General features: G+C 33.3%; 1 protein-coding gene across 1 annotated transcript in view; it reads left to right on the top strand.

The window, feature by feature from the left end:
* FOXP2 (forkhead box P2) overlaps positions 1-22500 on the top strand; it is a 256065-nt gene that overhangs the window by 229020 nt on the left and 4545 nt on the right. The window contains exons 16-17 of the mRNA XM_063100811.1: positions 986-1055; positions 1824-1987. Coding sequence (XP_062956881.1) covers positions 986-1055; positions 1824-1987 — 234 coding nt within the window. The remainder of the gene's footprint in view (positions 1-985; positions 1056-1823; positions 1988-22500) is intronic.

The following is a 22500-nucleotide window of genomic DNA, read 5'->3' as shown; positions in this document are numbered from 1 at the left end:
CGTGCTTTCCAGAGGCAGACACATGCCTGTTTTTGTACAATACTGTAGCAACTAGTTGAGGACAAAGGCTATTTTAAAATAAAGCTAATATTGTATACACTGATATTCCTGAAAGTACCTTTTTATGAAGAATTTATGAGAAATTTATACAAAAATAGTGATTTTTGTTTACCAAATATTCTTTATTTTCCAAACAAAACTTTATTATTTGGACCCACCCTGCTTTTCCCCCCAACGATGACAGGTTTTGATACAGTGTAGTTGAGATGATCAAGATATGGTAGTATGAGAAAATTACTGGCTGGGAACTTTGAATTTTTTTTTTTCTTCCTAAAGAACAGGACTGCCAGACATAAGTCAGAAATGTAATAGGACACATTTTGTGCCTAATTAACTCCTTGTAGCATTTACTTGCTCCCTCAAACCATTGCTGCCTTATGTAAAGAGATGACTTCAATGTATTTTATCTACTATTGACCCTTGAGTTTTGATTTCTGAAGTCAAGTATGTGTTAATTTCTGCATTCAAGAAATAGTTAATCCATTATGTTGTCATTTAATTAACTATGGTAATTTGTTATGTTAATTCATGGTGTTCTAGAAATTAACTATTAATTATTTCCTGATTGCATCAAATTGGTAATTGCATTGTATATTTATATTTTTAAAATTTTATATGAATGTTGTTCTTGAAAATGAAACCTTCACGTAGCTAGAAACAGGTTTAGGGACTCTCAAGGTCATGTCCCACTTGCCTGCACACCATAATCTGAAGTTTCATTCCTTGTATTACTGGACCAAGTTGATATATAGTATGTAGATAATTATATATTTGAACTCTATCACCTTATTTCTGTCTCCTTCAATACATCTACTCTGGACTAATAGTTTGAGACAAGCCAAAACATATTTTTTTAGCGAGATTACTGGTATCAACATATTTTGTATTTAGACTTATAAATCATCTTTATATTATTTTCTTCCAGAAGCCCAACCTTAGTAAAAAATATACCTACCAGTTTAGGCTATGGAGCAGCTCTTAATGCCAGTTTGCAGGTAATTAAATGCACTTTTCTGTTATTGTTACATTTGAATGTTTTTGCCTTTTTTTTTTTTTTTTTTTTGGGAAGGGCTTTGTATTTAGGTGAGATTGTGATTGTTCTTAATAGTTGGTTTATCATCCAAGTTGTAGTACCTAGTACTGTAGAAAGCACTGGTTCTAATTCATAACCACTTTTGATGTGAAGAAGCAAGAAGGACACCCTGTGGCAAAATCTGGAACACTCGGTTTTCCTGCAAATGCTAGATTGATAGAAGCTTTTGCAAATGCATGTGGCTATGCATTAATATTTATCCAGGCTGTCATAAATGATTTCACATCATAGTGTTGGGGAACATGGTGCTTGTGGCAAAAACTTTAAAGTTTAATTATAATATATAATTTTTATGCAAAGGAGGCAAATGTCAGGACTTCTTTATTTTGAGTTAAGTTCTGGTCATTTTTTAAAAGCAGAGCAACTGCTTATATTATCCTGGAGTATTTATTTTACTATATGTGAGGATTCAACATTTCACTATATAAAAAGGATGAAACAGGAGTGAGAAAGTTTGCTGCAAAAACTGCCGTTAATATTTTCATTTAATTTCCTTGCTATGTTTGCCACAAATGGCCAATTAGAAATTTTTGCCTTTCCCATACATTTTATTTAAATGCTTCTATAATATCTGTATCACAATTTGAACCTGTTAAAAGAAGATGTATGTTATAAAAATTATTTTAAAGGGCATTTTAAAAGTTGTTTTATACCCTCCTCATTTTGCTAGGCTGCCTTGGCAGAGAGCAGTTTACCTTTGCTGAGTAACCCTGGCCTGATCAATAATGCATCTAGTGGCCTACTGCAGGCGGTCCATGAAGACCTCAATGGTTCCCTGGATCACATTGACAGCAATGGGCACAGCAGTCCGGGCTGCTCACCTCAGCCGCACATGTAAGTGTGGTTAACACACTCCCTATAGAGAAGAACCTATATTCATATGCTTCTAAAATTTAGTATTCTTCTGAAGTCTTTAATGGTGTATAAGTAAAAACTACAACTTTAAATGGAGTTAAATTGTACCCCATTCATAATATGAAAAAATGTATCAAAATCAGTTTTAACAATCTTTCAGATTATCTCAAATGTTCTATAATTGTTGTTCCATCAGTCCTCTACAAATTCTTAGCAGTACTCATGTTCTCTTGGACGTAAAGCAGTGTCTTAAGATGAATCTACATCTTATGGATCATTATCACAGTTTGGTTTGTATGGTGCAATAAGAATATTCATGATGAAGTAAGTTGTCGTAATTTTTACTACTATTACAGGTCTCTAAACCATTTATGAACTGTAGTCAAGATATTGCCCATTTTTATAAACCGTAAAATGCAAAGTTTAACTGTTACCCACAGTTTACATAGAAGCTAGTAAAGTGTAACTTTTTGCCTGTCTTATAAATCAGTGTAATTACATATTCAACTTTAATTACTGGTGCGTCCTTATTGGCAAGGTTTATATGTTATATTTTATGCAAGACTACGATTCCTATTAATATTTAGCAGCTAACTATATCATTAATTACTCTAAAATCTTTCCCCTACCATCTTTTTAATGGAGCTGAGAGAGTAAAAGTATTAAAAATTGATGTATTGTGGATTTCAGAAATGTATATGACACTTTAAAAAATGCCTGGCCTTATTCAATAGTGTCAAGCATATCAGTTTCTTGTTTACTGAAAAGTGTTGGCTCTGGTAGTACTTAGCATTCCGGGGGGAAAAAATTAGAATTTGAATAATGAAGTGTATATACCATTCAGTTGCTAGGATGAGTTGTGATTTTTATCCATATTTCTTAGAGTTAAACATCCTATACTTCTAATTTCAAGTTACTGAGGTAAGATTAGACCTTTTCTTCATTTTTCTGTTTTCTTCTTCTATTTTTGCATTAAATATCTAGTCAAACACCTGAAAGAGAAATATGGTCTTTATATGTGCCATTTTCATTTGACCTTTTACAGGATATTATTTTTGTTGACTTTTAAAACATTTTATTCTATTTGACATATTAATGTCTTTAATATCATGTACCTAATTGCTTTATAGCACTTTTACTCCATCACCTTTGCAAAAAACACACTGTGAACATTAATGTGTTTTATCAGGTTCCAAACCATTACTTTTTCAAAATGGAAAAATTTGTCTTTTGGAAGTGTCTTTAGATGTATTAAATAATACAAAAGAAGTAATAAAACTCGAAGTAGAAAGAACATGAATATATGCTCTTGAGAGTAGCGGTACTCTAAAACAGGGGAAGTGAGCAATCAGACAAAAGTTTTATATCCCTGCTTTATCCTATCAGCCATGCAGTGGGTAGCTTGAGGCCTTTTACTTTCAGCAGTTCTCCAGAGTATGCTAATACTCGCTCCCTGTATAAAATGCTAAAACAATAAAACTTTAAAGAGCAAACAAGAGTTAGATCCTGTTTTTCCTCTTTAAAAAAAGACCTATTTCAGAGAAATAAAAGGCATTCATAATAAAATTGTTTAAGCTGTTGGTGCAACTCTCTATGCTCATGTGTCATATATAGTGGTTGTTATAAACCATATAAGGAGGATATGTAAAGAAGTATTTCTTAAATGTATTGTCCGGTGCTAAGAACATTAAAAAATAAAAAATTAATGATTTCATAAAATCATTTATTAAACATTATATTTTAGAACTTTAAATAATAATTGGACTAAATTATGGCATCGTTAGTTAGTAGTATTTTTCATTTGGCAATTGCTAGTTCGTATTTTTCATTGTATTATTAATTTAATTAAAGTTTAATCATGAAATATCTCTGAAAAATAATAGTATGTGTAAAATAATATATAAAAATTGTATATTTAATTCCTGATGTACTACTGCCATAGGTTTCCAAAATTAAAATGTTCATAATTAATATATCACACATTTTGTGCTTATATGAATTAGTTCATGTGGAAAATACTTACGTTTATTTTCCGTAGATAAAAGGAAAGCTTCTCTTGGCTTGTTGGAAATAGATTTCAGAAAAGATAAAAATTAGAGTGAGCCCAAATCTTGTCTTTTCCTAAATTATACAAATCATAATCAAATTTTTAATTATCTTGTAAAATATTGAGTCAACATTCATTCTTTCAAGCTGTTTCTGCTGCCATCATTAACTTTTGTATATTAGATGACATATATTGATGGAATGTCACTTCAGTATCCTGTATCTTCATCTTTACAGAGTTTTAAGAAGCTTGTACTTAAAGAATATTAAGCCATTTTGTGTGCATTATGAAGCAAAGAAAAAATATTGATCTAATTCTTAATCAAATTTTGGTTGTGTATAATTGAATCCATTTCAAAATACTGTGGAAATTAAACAGAAGTGAAAAAATTTTTATGAAACATTTAAACAGCATACTCATGTATCCTGAAATGAAATCCTGGTACTTGTGTTGTTGTTTTGGAATGGGGGTAGTTAAGCCAATGCAGTTATAAACAAGAGGCAGTAGGACTAATCGTATAAGTCTTATGGGCTCCTGTACCAGATTGTCAGGGTTCCAATCCTAGATCCATTAGCACTTAATAGCCAAGTGGAATTGGGCCAGTTTCTTAATATTTCTTTTCTCAGTTTTCTCAGCTATGAGGTAAGTAATAGTAATACCTACCTCGTAAGATTCTTGCAAATGAGATGAGTGACTGGAACATCATAATTGCTCTCGTGTCCCTCATGGTGCTGTGTATGTAGGCACTGATTCATGTGACCTCCTGTAATGCCTCACTGTTGCTGTAAATGAGACTATAAGCAATATAAAAATGTTTTTTGCACTTTGAATTTTAATACATTTTTAGGCACTTTATAAAATTGTAGTTAGTTTCCTTGACAATCCCTTTTCTTCCTCCTGCCTTCTCTTACAATCCATGAAGTTAGCAAGTCCATAAAAGTGAAACTGTATGACACGGGAATTTATTGTAGGGAGGAGACTGCTCAGAGTCAGTGGACTAAAAAATTTTTGAAATAAGAAAATGTTATCTGAAGTTATAGGCAATGAACAGTTTAAATAGAACAATACCAAACCAGATTCAGGAACCCATGAAAAGTACCTGGAAAACATTGAGTATTAGGTTTCACAGGAATGTAGAATATATAAAGGAAAATAGAGTTTAGAATATGTGAAGTGGGACCAGACTGTTGAGTTACTTGAATATTAAGCTATGGTATTTGTTTTCATCAGTATGGAGCTTGTTAATGTTGTGAGCTTCAGTTTGACACAGTCAGAGCTGTGCTTTAGGAAGAGTAATCTGAAAGTATACCGAATGAACCGTAACGGAATGAAGCTCATGGATAGTAGGATATTCTGGAATTGCGAGAGACTGGAAGCAGAAGACCAGTTCTTGGAGTACGTAGTGTCTGGCTTAAGTCATGAGAACTGTTGTGAAACCTAGAACAAGACAACCAATTGAAGGCTGGAGACAAAGAGGAAAATTAGGAAAATTCATAGCCACTTTAAAAGCCCACAAGGAGAACTAGAGGGCACAAGAGGCTCTTCACTTGTGGAATCCAAGAACCTAAATATCCTTAGATTCCAGGGGGGAAAACCCTGAAACTTTATTTTTGTTTAGTCCTTTTATTCAACTCCATGATAGTAAAATTCTGCATAGCAGGATATGGATGTATACCTGAGGTTGGTAGAGCTGATGTTTTGAAGCATTAGAAGAATGGGATTGATATGGTCTAGTGCATTTTATGTACACATGTATACAAATTATTTTTGGAGAACAAGAGATTCCAAATTGTCATTTACATTCTATACTCCATATTTTAATCCTTTCCTTCCATTCCAATTTATACTTTTACAGTGCCTCAAATGAAGGCTTGAGCAAAACTAGTGCATTTATTTTTCCTCAAACTATTTGTCTTTCTGCCCTTTCCTTTTTCTGCTTCTCCTCCGTTTTTCCTTTACCTAAATTTTACCTTTTCTTACAGGACTTGTGCTATCTCTCCAGGAGGCTTTCCCAAGTAATTTTGCTGTCAGGACCTGTACTCTGATCCATGCTTCTAAGGAATTTGTTCCTTATACAATCATTTGGAACTAACACTTATGTGTGCACACCCATGTGCACATTCACGTGTTCACGCATACATGTGTGCTCACTTTGCATAAATCCCTTGCTTAATGGCCAGTCCCTTTAGGACAGAGACTGTGTTTTAAACATATTATAGTATATGGAACCCATAACGCATTCTGTCATATCAAGTAAACATTCAATAAAAATATGATACTAATTATGAAGAGTCTAGTTGGAGGTGACGATTAATTAGAAATGGTTTGGTTTTGTAAGATAACACCTACAAGAGTAAAATCTAGGATTCTTGTAGAACCCTGAAGAAGGGAAAACAAAAGAGATTGTAGGAAAAACAGATAACTAAATATAACATTCATCTTTAGAGATTTTCCTAAATATTGGTATACTCTTTAAGTTTTAATTTTAATTATTTAATTAATATGTATTTTATAACCATCCAAATTTTTGTGAATAGAAAGTGGCAAGCCCATTTACCTCATTCATGATTACCTTCCTAGACTTTGCTAAAATGTATTTATCCTGTTCAAAGTAAATTGAAAAAACATCATTGAAATTCATGTGGTATAAATCAGATGAATGTTCAAGGGGGTTTTAGCAAAAAGTAGGGAAGGCAGAATTGTATTGATTCTACATAACATTCTGAAACTTGTTTGGCTCTTTCCAATGAACTATTTCTTGATTCAAAGTAAGAACTTGATATTTTTTTAATCTTTATTTTCTGTTGCTGTTCAAAGAGTTCTAGAACCATCCATGGTATGAAAAAATGTAAAAGATACTTCCTTTAAGAATCTAAGCCAAGTGTCAGCATAATTTACGATGTTCTTCCCTGATGTACCAATAGTGCCAAAACTCCCTGGCTTTTCACAGTTGTATAGATTATGTACAAAAATTACTTTAGCTTTCTGTTTTATACAGACATTTACCTCTATAAAACCTACTTAAAAAGTTAGAATTAATGTTGTATTTAGGTGGAAACAATTTAAACCTACTCTCTTCTCCCATGTGTTAGACTAAAATGAATGAAAACAGAAGAAAACATTTGGACTAGACCTGAAAGGTGAACTCTTACTGATAGAATCAATCCATTTCTTGTCTGCTTCCCAATCTGAGGCAAAAAGAATTTAATGATGTACCCACCACGTTTCGTTCGACTCAGTTTCTTTTAATTAAACAATTGTTTCTCCTCATTCTCAAGAAGTTGGCTTAGATTTGCCTTTTTTTCCCTCTTGTAAAATATTAAATTAGATTCTTATTTTTATATTTTCAAATTTTGTTTCTAGAGTTCAAACTGAATGTTCTTCCCAAGATGGTTTGGTATCAAGGGCTTTATGCAGAAAGCCTCCCGTTGGCATGTTCTTCTCTTTCCTGATTATTAGTTTCCTACTATTGAGTTTTCAGATCATCTCTTACATGTCATTCCTGAACCCTCTTAGCCTCTATGTCATTTCAAAGTACTGCTTGCTAAATATTCTATTTCAGTTGCAGGCAATTGTTATTTTCCCCTGCTTATTAAAGCAAATATTTAAAGTTTGAGTGTTAATGATCTTCTATATAGAATGTTAATATGTATATTGCATATAAGACTAGAAAGCAAATTTGTTGTGTCATTAGAAGCCAAAGCTTTAGGTAAGAAAATGAAAGGCTGAGATATCATATAAAAGGAATAGTGTAGTGTTATTTCAGGATTGCATTAGGGAACCTATGAATCTTTTGGATTAACATGTTGAGCACAGATTCTACGTGGCCCAGAACTTTCTATACATTACAAGTCCCAGTCATCTTTACAACACCCTCTGCTTCTTGAAAATCTCAGTTGTTAAATCATTCCAATATTACACTTCAGCCCCTCCTGTTGATAATATTTTGCCCCTAAAGACAGCTAAAATGGACTTTCAGACCTCTGCTATGTAAAACAGTATCAAAAAATCTAAACTGAATTGTCATAAAACATAATGAAAATATTCAAGTACATAGTATTACTTTTCTTTCTTCTATTCTCCCTGGCTGCCTTAAAATTTAAATTGCTATTTGTAGGCACAAGTAGAATTTGCAGATCCTACACCTTTGGTTGGTGATATTTTATATAAAATCCCTACAGATCTTAGATCTCTCTGTGGACAAAAGCATTTGAAATTGGAGTAGCTCTGTATTTCAGAGGAAAGCAGTTGAAAGTGACTGACAATTGAGCAAGTGAAATGCTCTCTGTCATTGTTTTCATTCCTGTTAAGGCTGTACTATTTTTTGCTAATGTTTTGGATCCTTATGTTGCATTATGAAGCTCTAAACATAAAAGCATATTTTGCTTCACATATGCTGTCACAGATTTTCTAATTAACAATTTTTCAGTCACCTTTAATTTTTTTTTTTTTTTTTTTTTGCTAACATTTCTGGGCCTCTTATAATTTTTGTTCTGATTTAATTCCCTTTTTCTTTAATCTCTAAACTTTTCCATTAACTTTGCTAGTTAGCTTTGAGATCTCTTTCCAAAGTGATTGTACAGAACTTATGATTATGCCAGCTCTTTATCATCTCATATTTTTAAAAAAATGCTACAAGTGTGGATCAGTAGCTGCTGTTCTTTGCTACATTATTCCAGTCCCCATATGTGGCGCTTACAACTCATTCTAGATCCTCTTAATAAAAAGATCCTCCCAGAGACACAGTGCCTTCAGCTAAAAAGTGTTGTATCCCCACTGTGTCAATTGTGGAAATTTGTGGGTGCCTATAGGGTTTTGAAGGATTTTTATAGAACTATACAGATGATATCTGACATCCGTGGTGTGAATTCCCACAATTTAGGCAAAGTGTGTCAGAAAACTTTTAGCTGACAGTATTGTAGCTTATTACTTCTATTTTTCATCTAAAGATATTTTGTTAGAAGACACATATTCATTTGCACTAACACTGGTTGAACCTTAAAAATTTCCTTTCTATAAGGGTCAAAAAGTCATTGACTTGTTATTAAAAAATGAATATTGCTTCAGTATTGATGTTTTTCTTATTTCTAGTAACAGGAAAAAATGAAGATTTCACATACACTGATGGTGTTTTAATTTCCACTTTTAACACAGGGCTTGGGAAGTGGACATAAATTTATACGATTTATATAAGCAACAGATATCAAAAGTTTAGCATTACTAGTGGAAACTAACTTTTTTTAGTCTACGCAAGGTTATCAAAAAAGGCAAGAAGACAACTAATTATTGGGCATACGATGTTATCTTACTGCCGGTTAATTTACATTTGCAACATGAAATCTAAGGTCCCTTTTGTTAATTAGCAAGTCAGAGAAGGACATAATTTACTGGATTTAGAACAAAAGTTACATATAGTTTTTACTCCCTATTTCATTCTCATTTACAACTAACAGTATAACTAAGCATAGACAGGACAAAACTGGAGTTTGAGTAAGTCCTATGGTTTAATTTGAGCAAATGAATAGTTACACCAGTACAGTCAGTCTCAGAGATTAGATAGACCTGTGACATGAGTCATATGTAATCCAGGTGGAAAGAAGTCCCTATAAGGACATCCTAAGAAACAGCTTCACTAAGACCCAGCAATGGATGGATGACATCACATCAGGGCAGTTTGGTAATGGGAAATAGATAATAGTCCAGAAAATTGGATGAGCCACAGCCATAGGGCCCAACTATACAACTTCGAGGTCAAAATCTTCAAGGAGCCAAAACCCAAGTTATCAAACAGGGACTTAGAGAGAAACTGGGATATACACCCCATATACTCATATTACCCATCCCATCTCTGACTGAAACTTGGTCCAAGGAATAAGGCAAAAACAACTTCTGGATAAATGGTTCAAAGGAGAGTTGGAACAGCAACAAGGCTCACTTAATGGCAAAGTATCAAGATGTGATTTAAACTTTCTTTTATTTCTCTGGACAGCAGATTAGAAATATAAGGGTCCTTAGATCCATAGCTGAATATTTATTGATAGTTTCCATTTATGAGACACAAACTAGAATGGTACCAATTGTATCTCAGTGGATAACTAATTTGATTCTGAGATTGGGCACAATATATTTGTACTCATCAGTGATCATAGTAATTACATCTATATTTCCATTTTGTTACAGCTGTTTTGGTCACATCTATTAGTTTTATAAATTCAAATAGAGTGCTAAACCTTAAAGAATTTTGTTGTGTGTTTTTAATCAGCACTATAGCAAACTATCTGAAATCATCTGGGATTGAGCTTCTAAACCACATAAAATTCAGTTTCTTTAAGCAATGTTACATAAATTTGAATAAATTCCAATATAATGTTGAAGGTAAGGGCAGGAAATCTTAGAGAAATTTTATTCTACATATATGTATTAGTCCGTTTTGTGTTGCTGTAACAGAATACCTGAGACTGGGTAACTTATAAAGAACAGAAGTTTATTTGGCTTTTGATTCTCAGACAGCTGCATCTGGCGCAGGCCTCAGGCTGCTTCTACTCATGGCAGAAAGTGGCAAGCAGCTGGCGGGTACAGGGTACAAGCAGATCACATGGCAAGAGGAAGCAAGAGAGACGGGGGGGTGCCAGGGTCTTTTAAACAACCAGCTCTTGCAGGAATTAATAGAGCAAGAACTCACTCACTACCACAACCCCCAGGGAGAGAATTAATTCATTCATGAGGGATCCTCCCCTGTGACTCAAACAGCTCCCAACACTGCAACATTGAGGATCAGATTTCCACATGAGTTTTCGGAGGACAATACACCCAAACTCCATCATTCTGATATATGCATGCAATTCATAAAATTATGTTTCATTAACCTTAACACACTTTTTTGTTATTTCCTTTATAGCTTATATTGACTTTAAATGAAACTTGGAACTGTACCTCGGGGTCGGATCTATTGAGATGTAGGATAGAATTATAAAAATGCATCATTAAGAATGGAAATATGTCTTAGAAGGGAAACTTTTATTACAATTATCTGAAAATAATATTACTTTATGATCAAACACCATTTAGATGGCTACATTTTTAGAAATACAATAAGGGATGATAAGATTTATTAAATATATTGGGGTTAGGGTTATATCTTGGCTTTAAGATGAAAATTAAAATTTATTTGACTATTTATCTTTAGCCAGGGAGAAAAGGTGTGGGAAATTTAATAGGGCATTTTCTACTTATATCCTGGATGAAGCAAACTATAAAAGGTATATATGGAATGCAGAATCATTTGTTCGCTCCAGTTTTTGAATCCTCTTTTCATATTTTACATCTCTGTGGGAAGAAATATTTTCCTTTTCATTCAGGTAAAAAGGAGGACTTTTATTCTTGTAGAAATGGAATGATGGTTCTGAAAACTCCTAGTGGCAGCAGCTATGTGCAAATATTCAAATCAAAACAAAGATCAATTAATTCAACACGAGAAACTTTGTGTCAAATGTTGGTTTGGTTAATGGACACAAAGAATGCTTACATTTTGTAGTGATGAATATGTTAAGTATCCTGATTTGATCATTACATATCGTACACAAGTATTGATATTCAGCTTTGTACCCTACAGATATGTATAATTGATTATGTTTCAATAAATTTTTTAAAATGTTATTTTTCTACAAAAGAGAAAACAATCTTGAAGGTTAAGAAATTGGGAAAAAGTTGAACCACTCTAATAAAGATCTGTTTGATAATTCCTTAGATGAAGAAATAAGAACTGGTTTTTCACTCCTAGTTGTTTTGAATTATATATTCTTTTTATTCACCCCTGGAAATAAGAGAATTAAATATTTCTCTAAAGTATTCCTAAATTTAGAATATGAAATCTAAACTTTGGTGAAAAAATTTTGGATTATTATTTCAAAATAATAAAATCTTAAGTAGAATGATTTATAAATTTATGACTGTATAAATAACTGTATTTAATTACTGACATTAGCCTAAGATCAGCTTTTATTTTAAAAGGTCCTAACAAAATGGTTTCTTTCAAGAATGAACTTTTCTATTAAAAACTTTTTCACTTATTAGCTTATTTCTGTGATATGTTAAATAAATTTAAATACTTCCTAAATAGAGAAACAAAATATTACTCTTAAGAGTTACATAGGTTTGAGAAACATAAATTGTTTCTCATTTCAACCTGACTTTATACAAATAGAGATCATTAAACTTACAATTTTTATGAATCTGCCATCAAATTTCGAATATAATTATATCATTTCCTTTTATATATACTAGAAGGAAATGAGTTAAATTTAATTTCCACTACCTCCATTTTTCATATACTTACTAAATGAGAATCAATTATTTTACCAGTTTTCCTTTGAAACTTTGTCTTTGAAAAAAATATGATTTTCTTTTTGCATTTTCTATTTCACATGATTACATCTTCCAAGATATGAGTCAATAGAAGTTAGCTACTCAAAAATAACAAAAACAAAACTTAAGCCTCATGAAACTAAATCTTTCTTTTTCTGTGTGGTGGCTGGCTGATACGGGGATCTGAACCTTTGACCTTGGTATTATATCACCATGCTTTAATCAACTGAGCAAAACAGCCAGCCCAAATCTTTCTATCTTAAATAACTCTGTGCTTATATTTTGAAATTCACTTTATATCTTCAAACAACATTTAGGTAGTAAGCATGAGGGTTTCGCCATTGGAACTAACTGAATGAAAGTTTACTCAAACACATGAAATTTGATAAAAGTGCTAATCATACAGTAAGGCTATCATCATTCATTCAACAGCCTTGTGCAAAGTAATAAATAAAGATTGCAGATAGTTCAAAGAAAATCCCATCTTGTCCCGGCATTTCCTTTTAACTAGAAAGTTTTTTAAGCTATTTCATGAAATAGTCAAAACCTTTGCAAATTAATGGAAAGTATATGCCTATAGCAATACTCAGTATATTTTGATATTTTTAAATATTATTGATGAGCAGTTAAGACATAACAGTAAATAAGAGACAAAGAATTTATATGATTATAAACATTTTCTATTGGAGTTAATCAATTTATCCCATGTAAGTTAAAGGTATCCAAACTAAATTAAGTAGAAGTAAGTAACAAGACACTTTAAAATCAAGGACTTGAACAAGTCTATATTGGGTGAGAAACAGATTAATGGTTTAAAGGCTACATGCATTTCAATACATTTATTTAATATGTTTCTCAAAGGACTGTATGTATAAGTTCATTTTACTGGATAAAGATTGCTATATTGGGTCAAATAAAATCAGTTTCCATAGTAAAATTGAAGCATCAGAGCCCTAACACTGTTTCTGAGGATGGCTTTTTCAGTATTATCTTGAGAGTAACATTTTTAATAGTAATGATCCATGCTTACTGATGGAAGTATGTTATATCCTTCAGGTGTGCTAGTGTAAGGGAAAAGGTTAAAAATTGTTTTTATAGGATTTTTAAAAGATGTATTATATCTCTTTGTAAAAGGTGTTTATTACTCTTTAAATAGGTACACTATGTTAAATGTACTGAAAATATTCTCAAATAACTAGGATTATGTGAGAAGACAAGGGATAAGGGAATCACCTGTAATGAGTAAACCACATAAAAACAATTTGAATCTAGTCTAACATTTAATCTTGACTTGTAAATGTTTAATAGAATTTACTTTGCCTGAAGTTGCCCATATTGTAGATATGAGCCAAAACTATAATTTTTTCTGAACAGCATTTGTTGACATCTGTCATAAAATCTAGGACTTAAATTTTTTATTGTTAGCTTCATGGTTGTAAATATTACAATTCTAAAAGGGTCTGATCCAATTTACATTGCGCTGCTGAGTCTCTCATAAGTGATGACAATATATAAATAGTTTGTTACGTTTGATAATATCTAAATAAGCAAAGATGAGAAAACACTTGTAATTCTATAGTGTAATTTCTTTGGCTTAAATATGTTTTGAACATTTCAGTTTGAGAACCTTCTTCATAGTACTTTCTTATTCTAAAGAAAAACAGGAACAGTTTTTAGAACCAGTCTTGAATAAAAAATGAATACAGTTTATATTCCTCTAGGGAGTATACAGTGTGACCACACTCTAAAAAGATAAACTTTCCCATTATAATTTGACTCTTGCTTTAGGGTGTAGGCAAACATTAACATTTGTTCTGCCTTTCATTGATGCCTTAGGTACTTATAAATTTCACAACAAAAGAAGCAACACATTTCTTTAGGCAGCAAATCAGTCTATTAATGTAGCTAGTCCTCTGTGTTTTTGGGATATACTATTACTGAGGGCAGCTGTAAAACTGAGAGGTGAGAGTATAAGAATCAACTGCTACTTTGTGGTTCCTTCAAGTAGAGACTTGACGGGTGGAATGATCCAGAGATGAGTTCCATTCATTTAAGGTGAATAAGCATTTATTGAGCACCTATTATTTGCAACATACTCTGCTAGAAACTGTAGCAGATGATCTGTATCTACGGAGGTAAAACTCTAATAGAGGGATAGTAAAGGGATAAGTACATTGCTAATGATAGAGATCAGGTGAAGGGATGAAGAGAGTTGTAAACAAATTGTGAAGTCAAAGATACAAGCATGCTTATCACACAGGGAATCAGAAAAGACTTCATGAAAGATATAGCTTTGAGTTATATCGAACTTTGTGAAGTTATTGATATTTGACTATTTTTTTGCCAGCAAAAATAGCAATCTTAAATGTTTCAACCCATTATTAGGCAGAGATGAGGAGAGAAAAGATGGTTGCAAAGGATATGAGCATATGAGCAAAGATGACCAAAACATAGATCTTAGTCAGAGAACAGATAATAGCTCCTGTACCTTAGCATGGGCAATGTGCCTAGAGAGGAATACCACAGCATGAGATTGGATGGAAGTTTGGGAGCCTTATTTTAGAGTTTGTTAATCCCTGAGCTGATGATTATGTTGAGGGGCATTTTAAAAATTTCACCAATTATTTGGAGATGCTTAGCAAGACCCTGAAGGGTATATGTTACCTACTTTTTAAAAGACTTGCCTCTTTTCTGTTTTGCTATTCCTCTCTGGAAATAGATGATTTTTTTCTTCGCTTGAGAAAGTAGCAATACTTCACCTCTTTCCCCTCAATATTAAGTTTTAAAAATGACACAAGAACAAAGGCTGAAACTTAAAAATAAATACAATTTCCAGAGACCAAGTGTCAACGTTGTTGTGGCCATTGCTCTACTAGCGTCTTCATCACAAAGAGGAGTGTGGTGAAATTTTTCAGTTTGCCTTCTGCATTTTCTAATACCCAAGCTTTCTGAGATCTGCTTCCCCTTCTTCTCAAGCAATTAAAACAACAGGTGTGAAGATTTATCAAAACTGCATGAGAGTTATGAAAATGTATGATTTGTTTTAACTTTCATTATTTTTGACATAGATTTAGGCCCTCCTATTATTTTGATAGAGTAGAAAAAGGAAATATTTCACATACATAGGTATACAAGAACAATGAATGCAAAACCTTTTCCTTCACAACCTGTAGCCTAAATTTTTCACTTCTCACCATTTCTAATCCTACCATCTTAGTCCTAACCATTGTTCCCTTTAGTAAGTTCCTCACTGGTAACCCTATCTCCAATGTCCTGCACTCAGTCGACACTTTGCAAATTTAATCTTCCTTTAAACTCTTCTGTCTTTTTATTCTCCCACTCAAAAACCATCAATAGCCCTTTGGCCAGCAGAGAATAAATTTAAACTTCATAAAATGCAATTCAAGGCTCTTTACCATCTGACCTTTTTCTGCTTTTCTGACATTTTTTTTTTTTTTTTTAATTTTATTTTGTCGATATACATTGTGGCTGATTATTGCTCCCCATCACCAAAACCTCCCTCCCTTCTCCCTCCCCCCTCCCCCCCAACAATGTCCTTTCTGTTTGCTTGTCGTATCAACTTCAAATAATTGTGGTTGTTATATCTTCTTCCCCCCCCCCCGGTTTGTGTGTGTGTGTGTGTGTGTGTGTGTGTGTGTGTGTGTGAATTTATATATTAATTTTTAGCTCCCACCAATAAGTGAGAACATGTGGTATTTCTCTTTCTGTGCCTGACTTGTTTCACTTAATATAATTCTCTCAAGGTCCATCCATGTTGTTGCAAATGGCAGTATTTCATTCGTTTTTATAGCTGAGTAGTATTCCATTGTGTAGATGTTCCACATTTTCCGTATCCACTCATCCGATGATGGGCATTTGGGCTGGTTCCAACCCTTGGCTATTGTAAAGAGTGCTGCGATAAACATTGGGAAACAGGTATACCTTCGACTTGATGATTTCCATTCCTCTGGGTATATACCCAACAGTGGGATAGCTGGGTCGTATAGTAGATCTATCTGCAATTGTTTGAGGAACCTCCATACCATTTTCCATAGAGGCTGCACCATTTTGCAGTCCCACCAACAATGTATGAGAGTTCCTTTTTCTCCGCAGCCTCGCCAGCATTTATCGTTCATAGTCTTTTGGATTTTAGCCATCCTAACTGGGGTTAGATGGTATCTCAGTGTGGTTTTGATTTGCATTTCCCGGATGCTGAGTGATGTTGAGCATTTTTTCATATGTCTGTTGGCCATTTGTATATCTTCCTTAGAGAAATGCCTACTTAGCTCTTTTGCCCATTTTTTAATTGGGTGGCTTGTTTTTTTCTTATAAAGTTGTTTGAGTTCCTTATATATTCTGGGTATTAATCCTTTGTCAGATATATATTTTGCAAATATTTTCTCCCACTCTGTTGGTTGTCTTTTAACTCTTTTAATTGTTTCTTTTGCTGTGCAGAAGCTTTTTAGTTTGATATAATCCCATTTGTTTATTTTTCCTTTGGTTGCCCGTGCTTTTGGGGTCGTATTCATGAAGTCTGTGCCCAGTCCTATTTCCTGAAGTGTTTCTCCTATGTTTTCTTTAAGAAGTTTTATTGTTTCAGGGTGTATATTTAAATCCTTAATCCATTTTGAGTTGATTTTAGTATATGGCGAGAGGTATGGATCTAGTTTCATTCTCCTGCATATGGATATCCAGTTATCCCAGCACCATTTGCTGAAGAGGCAGTCCCTTCGCCACTGAATAGGCTTGGTGCCTTTGTCAAAGATCAGCTGACAGTAAGAAATCAACTGACATTTTTTTTTATTAGCAGCCCTCCTTCCCATGTTCTCTGTGTACTCTCAGTGTTCCCATAACATATCTAGATTCTCCATTTTTCTCATTTCCACTCAGAATGTCCTTTCTCTCATCTCTGCATGATGAGAATTTTCAAATATTTTAAAGCCTACCTTCATAGAACATCCACTGATTCCATTGTCAGAACTGATCTCCCCTTTCATAATGCTTTGTCTGCTGTGGCACCAGTCACATTCTGCCTTGTGTCCCAGTTACTTGTGGGCATGTCTTCCTTCCTCTCTTAGACTGAAAACAGTATGAGAATAGGAACCATTGTCCATATCAGTCCCTAGCCCAATAGTTTATCATAACGGTTATTGAATGGATTTTTTTTTTCTACCTCTAACAAGAAGTAACTCTTATCCTTCTAGAAGTACTTCCATTTCAGTTACTGACTTTGCATCTCTGTCAGGGAATAATAACAGACTTATCATCACTAAATACTTCTTTCCTTCCAATTACCTGAAAAAGTCCTAAATATCTTTATAATTCTCCCAAGTATAAGTTATATCAAATTAGGAAGTGGCTATGCCTTCTTTAAGCAAGAAACTTAAATCACTGCTTTTTTGTAGTAAATAGTAGGTAGTGGACTAAGAAGGAGTAGTTGACTTACAAGTCTTCTATTTCATGAACAGAACAATTTTGAAAGTGTTTGCAACGAATTCCTGATTTCTAGTCTTCAGGGATATGCGTTATTTACCGAATGGATAATTTGCTTTAAAATCAAAGATGAAGCTTCTTCAATGTGCACTTAAAGGAATGTGACATGTTTTTCCAGGTTTAGAACTACTACTAAAGTGATTACCAAGGTAAACATGTTTACCTTCTATCTGTGTCTTTCTATGCCAAAGGTTTGTATTCTTAAGTTGGTAATAATACAGATATCTGGCATATCTTAGGTGCCCAATAAATAAATGAATGGCTGGGAAGATCATCTAATTCAGACTCCTGCCTTAAGTTGTGCTAAAAATAAGTCTACTTATTTATTCAAGATCTCATAGATGAGACAATAAAAGAACCCAGTGACCTAATTAGTTTTTTTCTTTCTTTTTGTTTCTAAGTTTTTTAAAAAATTATGTTCTTGATGTTTCAAATGTTATCAACTGTTTTATTCCTGGAAACAATTAATTCTATTTGTTTGAATTTAGTTTCTACTTTATTTTTTATTAAGGGGTCTAGTAAAGATTGGTATTTAATCTGTAAGACACCTCAAATCCTGCAGCTGAAGGAAGCAGTGCATAAATTTCAAATCAGATAGGTAAAAATGTCATGATGGATGTCCAAAGCATCTAGAATAGATCTTCTAATCCAGAAAGGATTTTGTCGCCAGGATAGTTAAGAATTTCTCTCTTAACGTCCATCTGAACTTGCCCTTACTTTACTGTCTTTAATGAATTCCATTAGAAATACATATGTATTTTAATGCTGTTATAACATTGGGATTCTTCTTAGAGGCAAATAAACTCTCCCAATTGTTAACTCAATTGTTAAAAGATAGATGCTTTTTACGTCATTACAGATACAGGGGATTTGACTCAATCCACAATATAAGGGAATTCCTGGCACAAAAACTTATTTTCTAACAGGCTTATATATATTGCTATGTCTCTTAAAATTTTCATTTTTAGTCAATTTGAGTTAATCTATTCAAGATTTCTTTAGCTGAATATATATTATCAGAACATCACAAGCCCCAGTGTGTAGGCCTGCACCATTCAATGCCTGGATGTTAATGATTTTAATAACAAGCTAATGATGAGTCCTGTGCTGGATGACTGAGGAGATAAAGGTAGGTGCTCTATATACAGAGCATTTCAATGGTGCGCCTTCTACTTTGAAATTTACTTTTCTCTGTTGATCTAAAAATGATCTGAGACATACCTGAACTTTTGGCTTAGTATTTTAATGATCAGGGATGTGTTGATAAATAATTTTTTGGAAAAAGTACAGTAATATGTTGTGTTATTTTGTTCCTTTTATTTTATTAAATATACTTTTAAAGAAATGTAGCTAGTCATTATTGCTAGTCATTACTTTAATAACGCTAATGCCTGCCATCTGATAAGTGGAGCACATACATCTTTGTTTTATGACTATTTGTGGGGAGGCTGGCTGGGATGGGGATTCAAACCCTTTACCTTGGTGTTATAACACCATGCTGTAAACAACTGTATGATTTTTCTGATAAAGTAATAAAAATCTCCCTTTGGGAGAGGGACTAAAATATTTTTAGAACTAATTCTTCTCATACAATGTTTAAAAATTAATTTATGTACTTATACCATACCTTCTTCCAAAAAAGATGTAAAGTTGTAATTATATCATGACTGTATCTAATGTTTATTAGTCACTAATGACCCAGACACTCCTTCAAGTGTTTTATATATATATAAAATCATTAACCCTCATAACAACAATATAAGGTAGGCATTTTTTGCCCTTGCTCTATGGATAAAGAATCAGAGATATAGAGAGTTTAAGTAGCTTCCCCAAGGTCATATAGATAACTAGGCTTCAAACCCAAGCATTTTATCCTCAAATCCCGCTCTATTCTTAAACACTGTATTCTTAACCACTTAACTACTGCTGCATGACTAAAGATTATAAATGAGGTGCCTAAACTATTCAGTATTTCTTTCCGCTACACTTACAAATTAATCAAAATACTAAACACATAAAATTTATTGTGCTAAATTACACCCTTGTAATTAAAAACTTTTAAATAATTCCACCTGAGAAGAGGATTTGTAGTGAAGAATTGGTGAGCACAGGAGAGAGAGGGAGTTTCTTTAAAGGGATTCTTTTATTTTATTTAAATTGTCAGGGAAGTATCAATGGTAGAGTGGAGCATTTTTCCTAGAAGAAAACCTAATTATCCTATCGTGGTGTAATATGTGGTACCTTGAGGAATTTGGAAAAATGAACTCTACAGAAATATCCACTTTTTCTTTCAGAAATAAATTAAATGGCACTCATATCATGTCATGGAGGCAAGAAGAGAAAGATATTGCTAATGGCCACAAGAAGGGACTAATTTCCTATTCATCCTGCAACCCACAAAAGGCATGTGGTTTCATTGTGTTCCATTTCATTTGAATTGGCAGACAACATGACAAGTGAAAACATGGAGCACTTTGAGTTCCAAAAATGAGAAACCTAATATAAATAGAGATCATCATAATAGAAATTTTATTTTTATTAAAAAGGATTCTGCCAATCTACAGGCATAGGTGATACAACTTTCAAGCAATTTTATTCCCTGGGGTGCTTAAGCTTCTCTTACTACTTTTTTTTCTTTCTTAGACATTGTATTGGTGGCAGCTGGATCTTTAAAAAATTAAGCATTAACAATTATTGATTTTGATTTGTTTTATTTTAGTAACCTAGCAGATGAACACTGAAGCCATAAGGGAAAAAATTTATTTACATCTTTCCCAGCTCTCATATGATACCAGGAGTGATACCAGGAATATTTAATTCCAGAGAGAAATTTTCTCTTTAGGATTGGTGAAAATGGAAATCTTAATGACTTCAGGGCACGTAATTTATGCAGCCAACATGTATTTACTGGGTGCTTATTAGGTGTAGGGTCTCCTCATCTGTGAAGTTCACAGTCTAGTTGGCAAGTGAAGGTACAGCAACCACTAGAAAGAGCGAAGTTGACTGTGCTTATGATTATAAGGCAACATGGGATGGCAGGAATAACAAGGTTCTAAGAAACATTCTAGAGGCCAGTCTGTGTACTAGTTCTGGCTGTTCCTCTACTCAAACACTTGATCAATCATTTGTATTCTGATCTGTAAAATGAATACATTAAATAAGAGCGTCTATAGTGTCAAAGTCTTTAGGGAGCAGACACACTGAGTTGGTCCTTAAAGGGTAGACAGGATGTGACTAGGTAGCATGCAGGGAAGGAGGGCATTTCAGGTTCTGTGTACACATGGGGAGTAAAGAGGGAAGCACAGACTGAGGCAGCATGAAAAATGGCTTGTTGTGGGAACTGAGCATGATGTTTTGAGGATGATATTTTGAGTCTGGAATGGAGGTTATTATTTAGAACTACTGTTGTACGTAGATAGGTTGAGGCTAGATCATAGGATATTGAGAATGGCAGAAGAGTTTCGGCTTAATCCTGTCTCAAATCCCCATGTCTCAGTTCAGACATATTTTTGTATAGGGCAGTGACATAATGAAATACAGTTCTCACATATTAAAGTTTTCTGAGACTGGACTGCAGTGGGAACATACCTTTATAGTATCCTTTAAGTTTTTCTTTCTCTATATTCTTGTATTTTAATAATACATGTTTCTTCTCATTCCTCTTTATCAAGATCTTGAGACTTTTCCACAAGTTTTTTTTTTATTTAAATAAAACTTAAACCAGAAAGATAAACCCAAATGAACCAGATAGATGTGATATTTCAGTACTCCAGCGGAGGCAACAGTGGAAATGGAGCAGGGGATTAGGAAACAGAGTAGGGCGACATGCCAGGTCTTCTCATAGTCCTGAGTATTAACACATTACACAAGAGGTCAAGTCTTTAGCTAAAATTATAGGATGCCCAAAATAATGTTAATTGACTTGATGGCAATCCCCTAGGACAGCGCTAGATATCTATGTGCATATCTTGGCAGTTATTCAATATCTATTTAGAAACATTCAGCTATTTAAGCTTGAAAGTTTTGAATATTCACAGGTCATTTATGAGACCTATTTAGGAAAAGGTGCTATTATATTAACCTTAGGAGTTTATTCTATTTCCAGTACTTAGAGTTTAACATTCACTAAAATGTTTTGAATCCCAGATCGAACCTGGAAAATCTAAAATTGTAAATTCAACCTACAACTATTATTAAGTCAATATGTCATTTTTTATAAAAGTCATTAAATGAATATGAACTTTCACAAGTAATCTCATTAGAAGATTTCATTTGTATATTTTAGAGAGTACTTTGGGAATATTAACGTTAGATTTAATAAATGTTTAAAATTCTGGACAGTCTACATGATACTGTAATAACTAGTTCATCAGTCATTTTACTCAAACTGTTGCCTAGTTCAATGAAACATTTAGTCAAAGTAGTTAAGTTCAATTGGTGATTTTTTGGTAAAATAGTTGGTTTTGTCTTTAAAATAATTCTCATAAACAGCTTTCATAGTTTCAGACTTCGAGGATTATGAAATCATCTTTTATGATTATGAAACATACACACACACATGCACACACAAGCTTATACACAGATTGCC

Source organism: Cynocephalus volans, chromosome 6 (genome assembly GCF_027409185.1).
Source record: "Cynocephalus volans isolate mCynVol1 chromosome 6, mCynVol1.pri, whole genome shotgun sequence".
Taxonomy (NCBI): Eukaryota; Metazoa; Chordata; class Mammalia; order Dermoptera; family Cynocephalidae; genus Cynocephalus; species Cynocephalus volans.
This window is presented reverse-complemented; position numbering and strand designations above follow the sequence as displayed.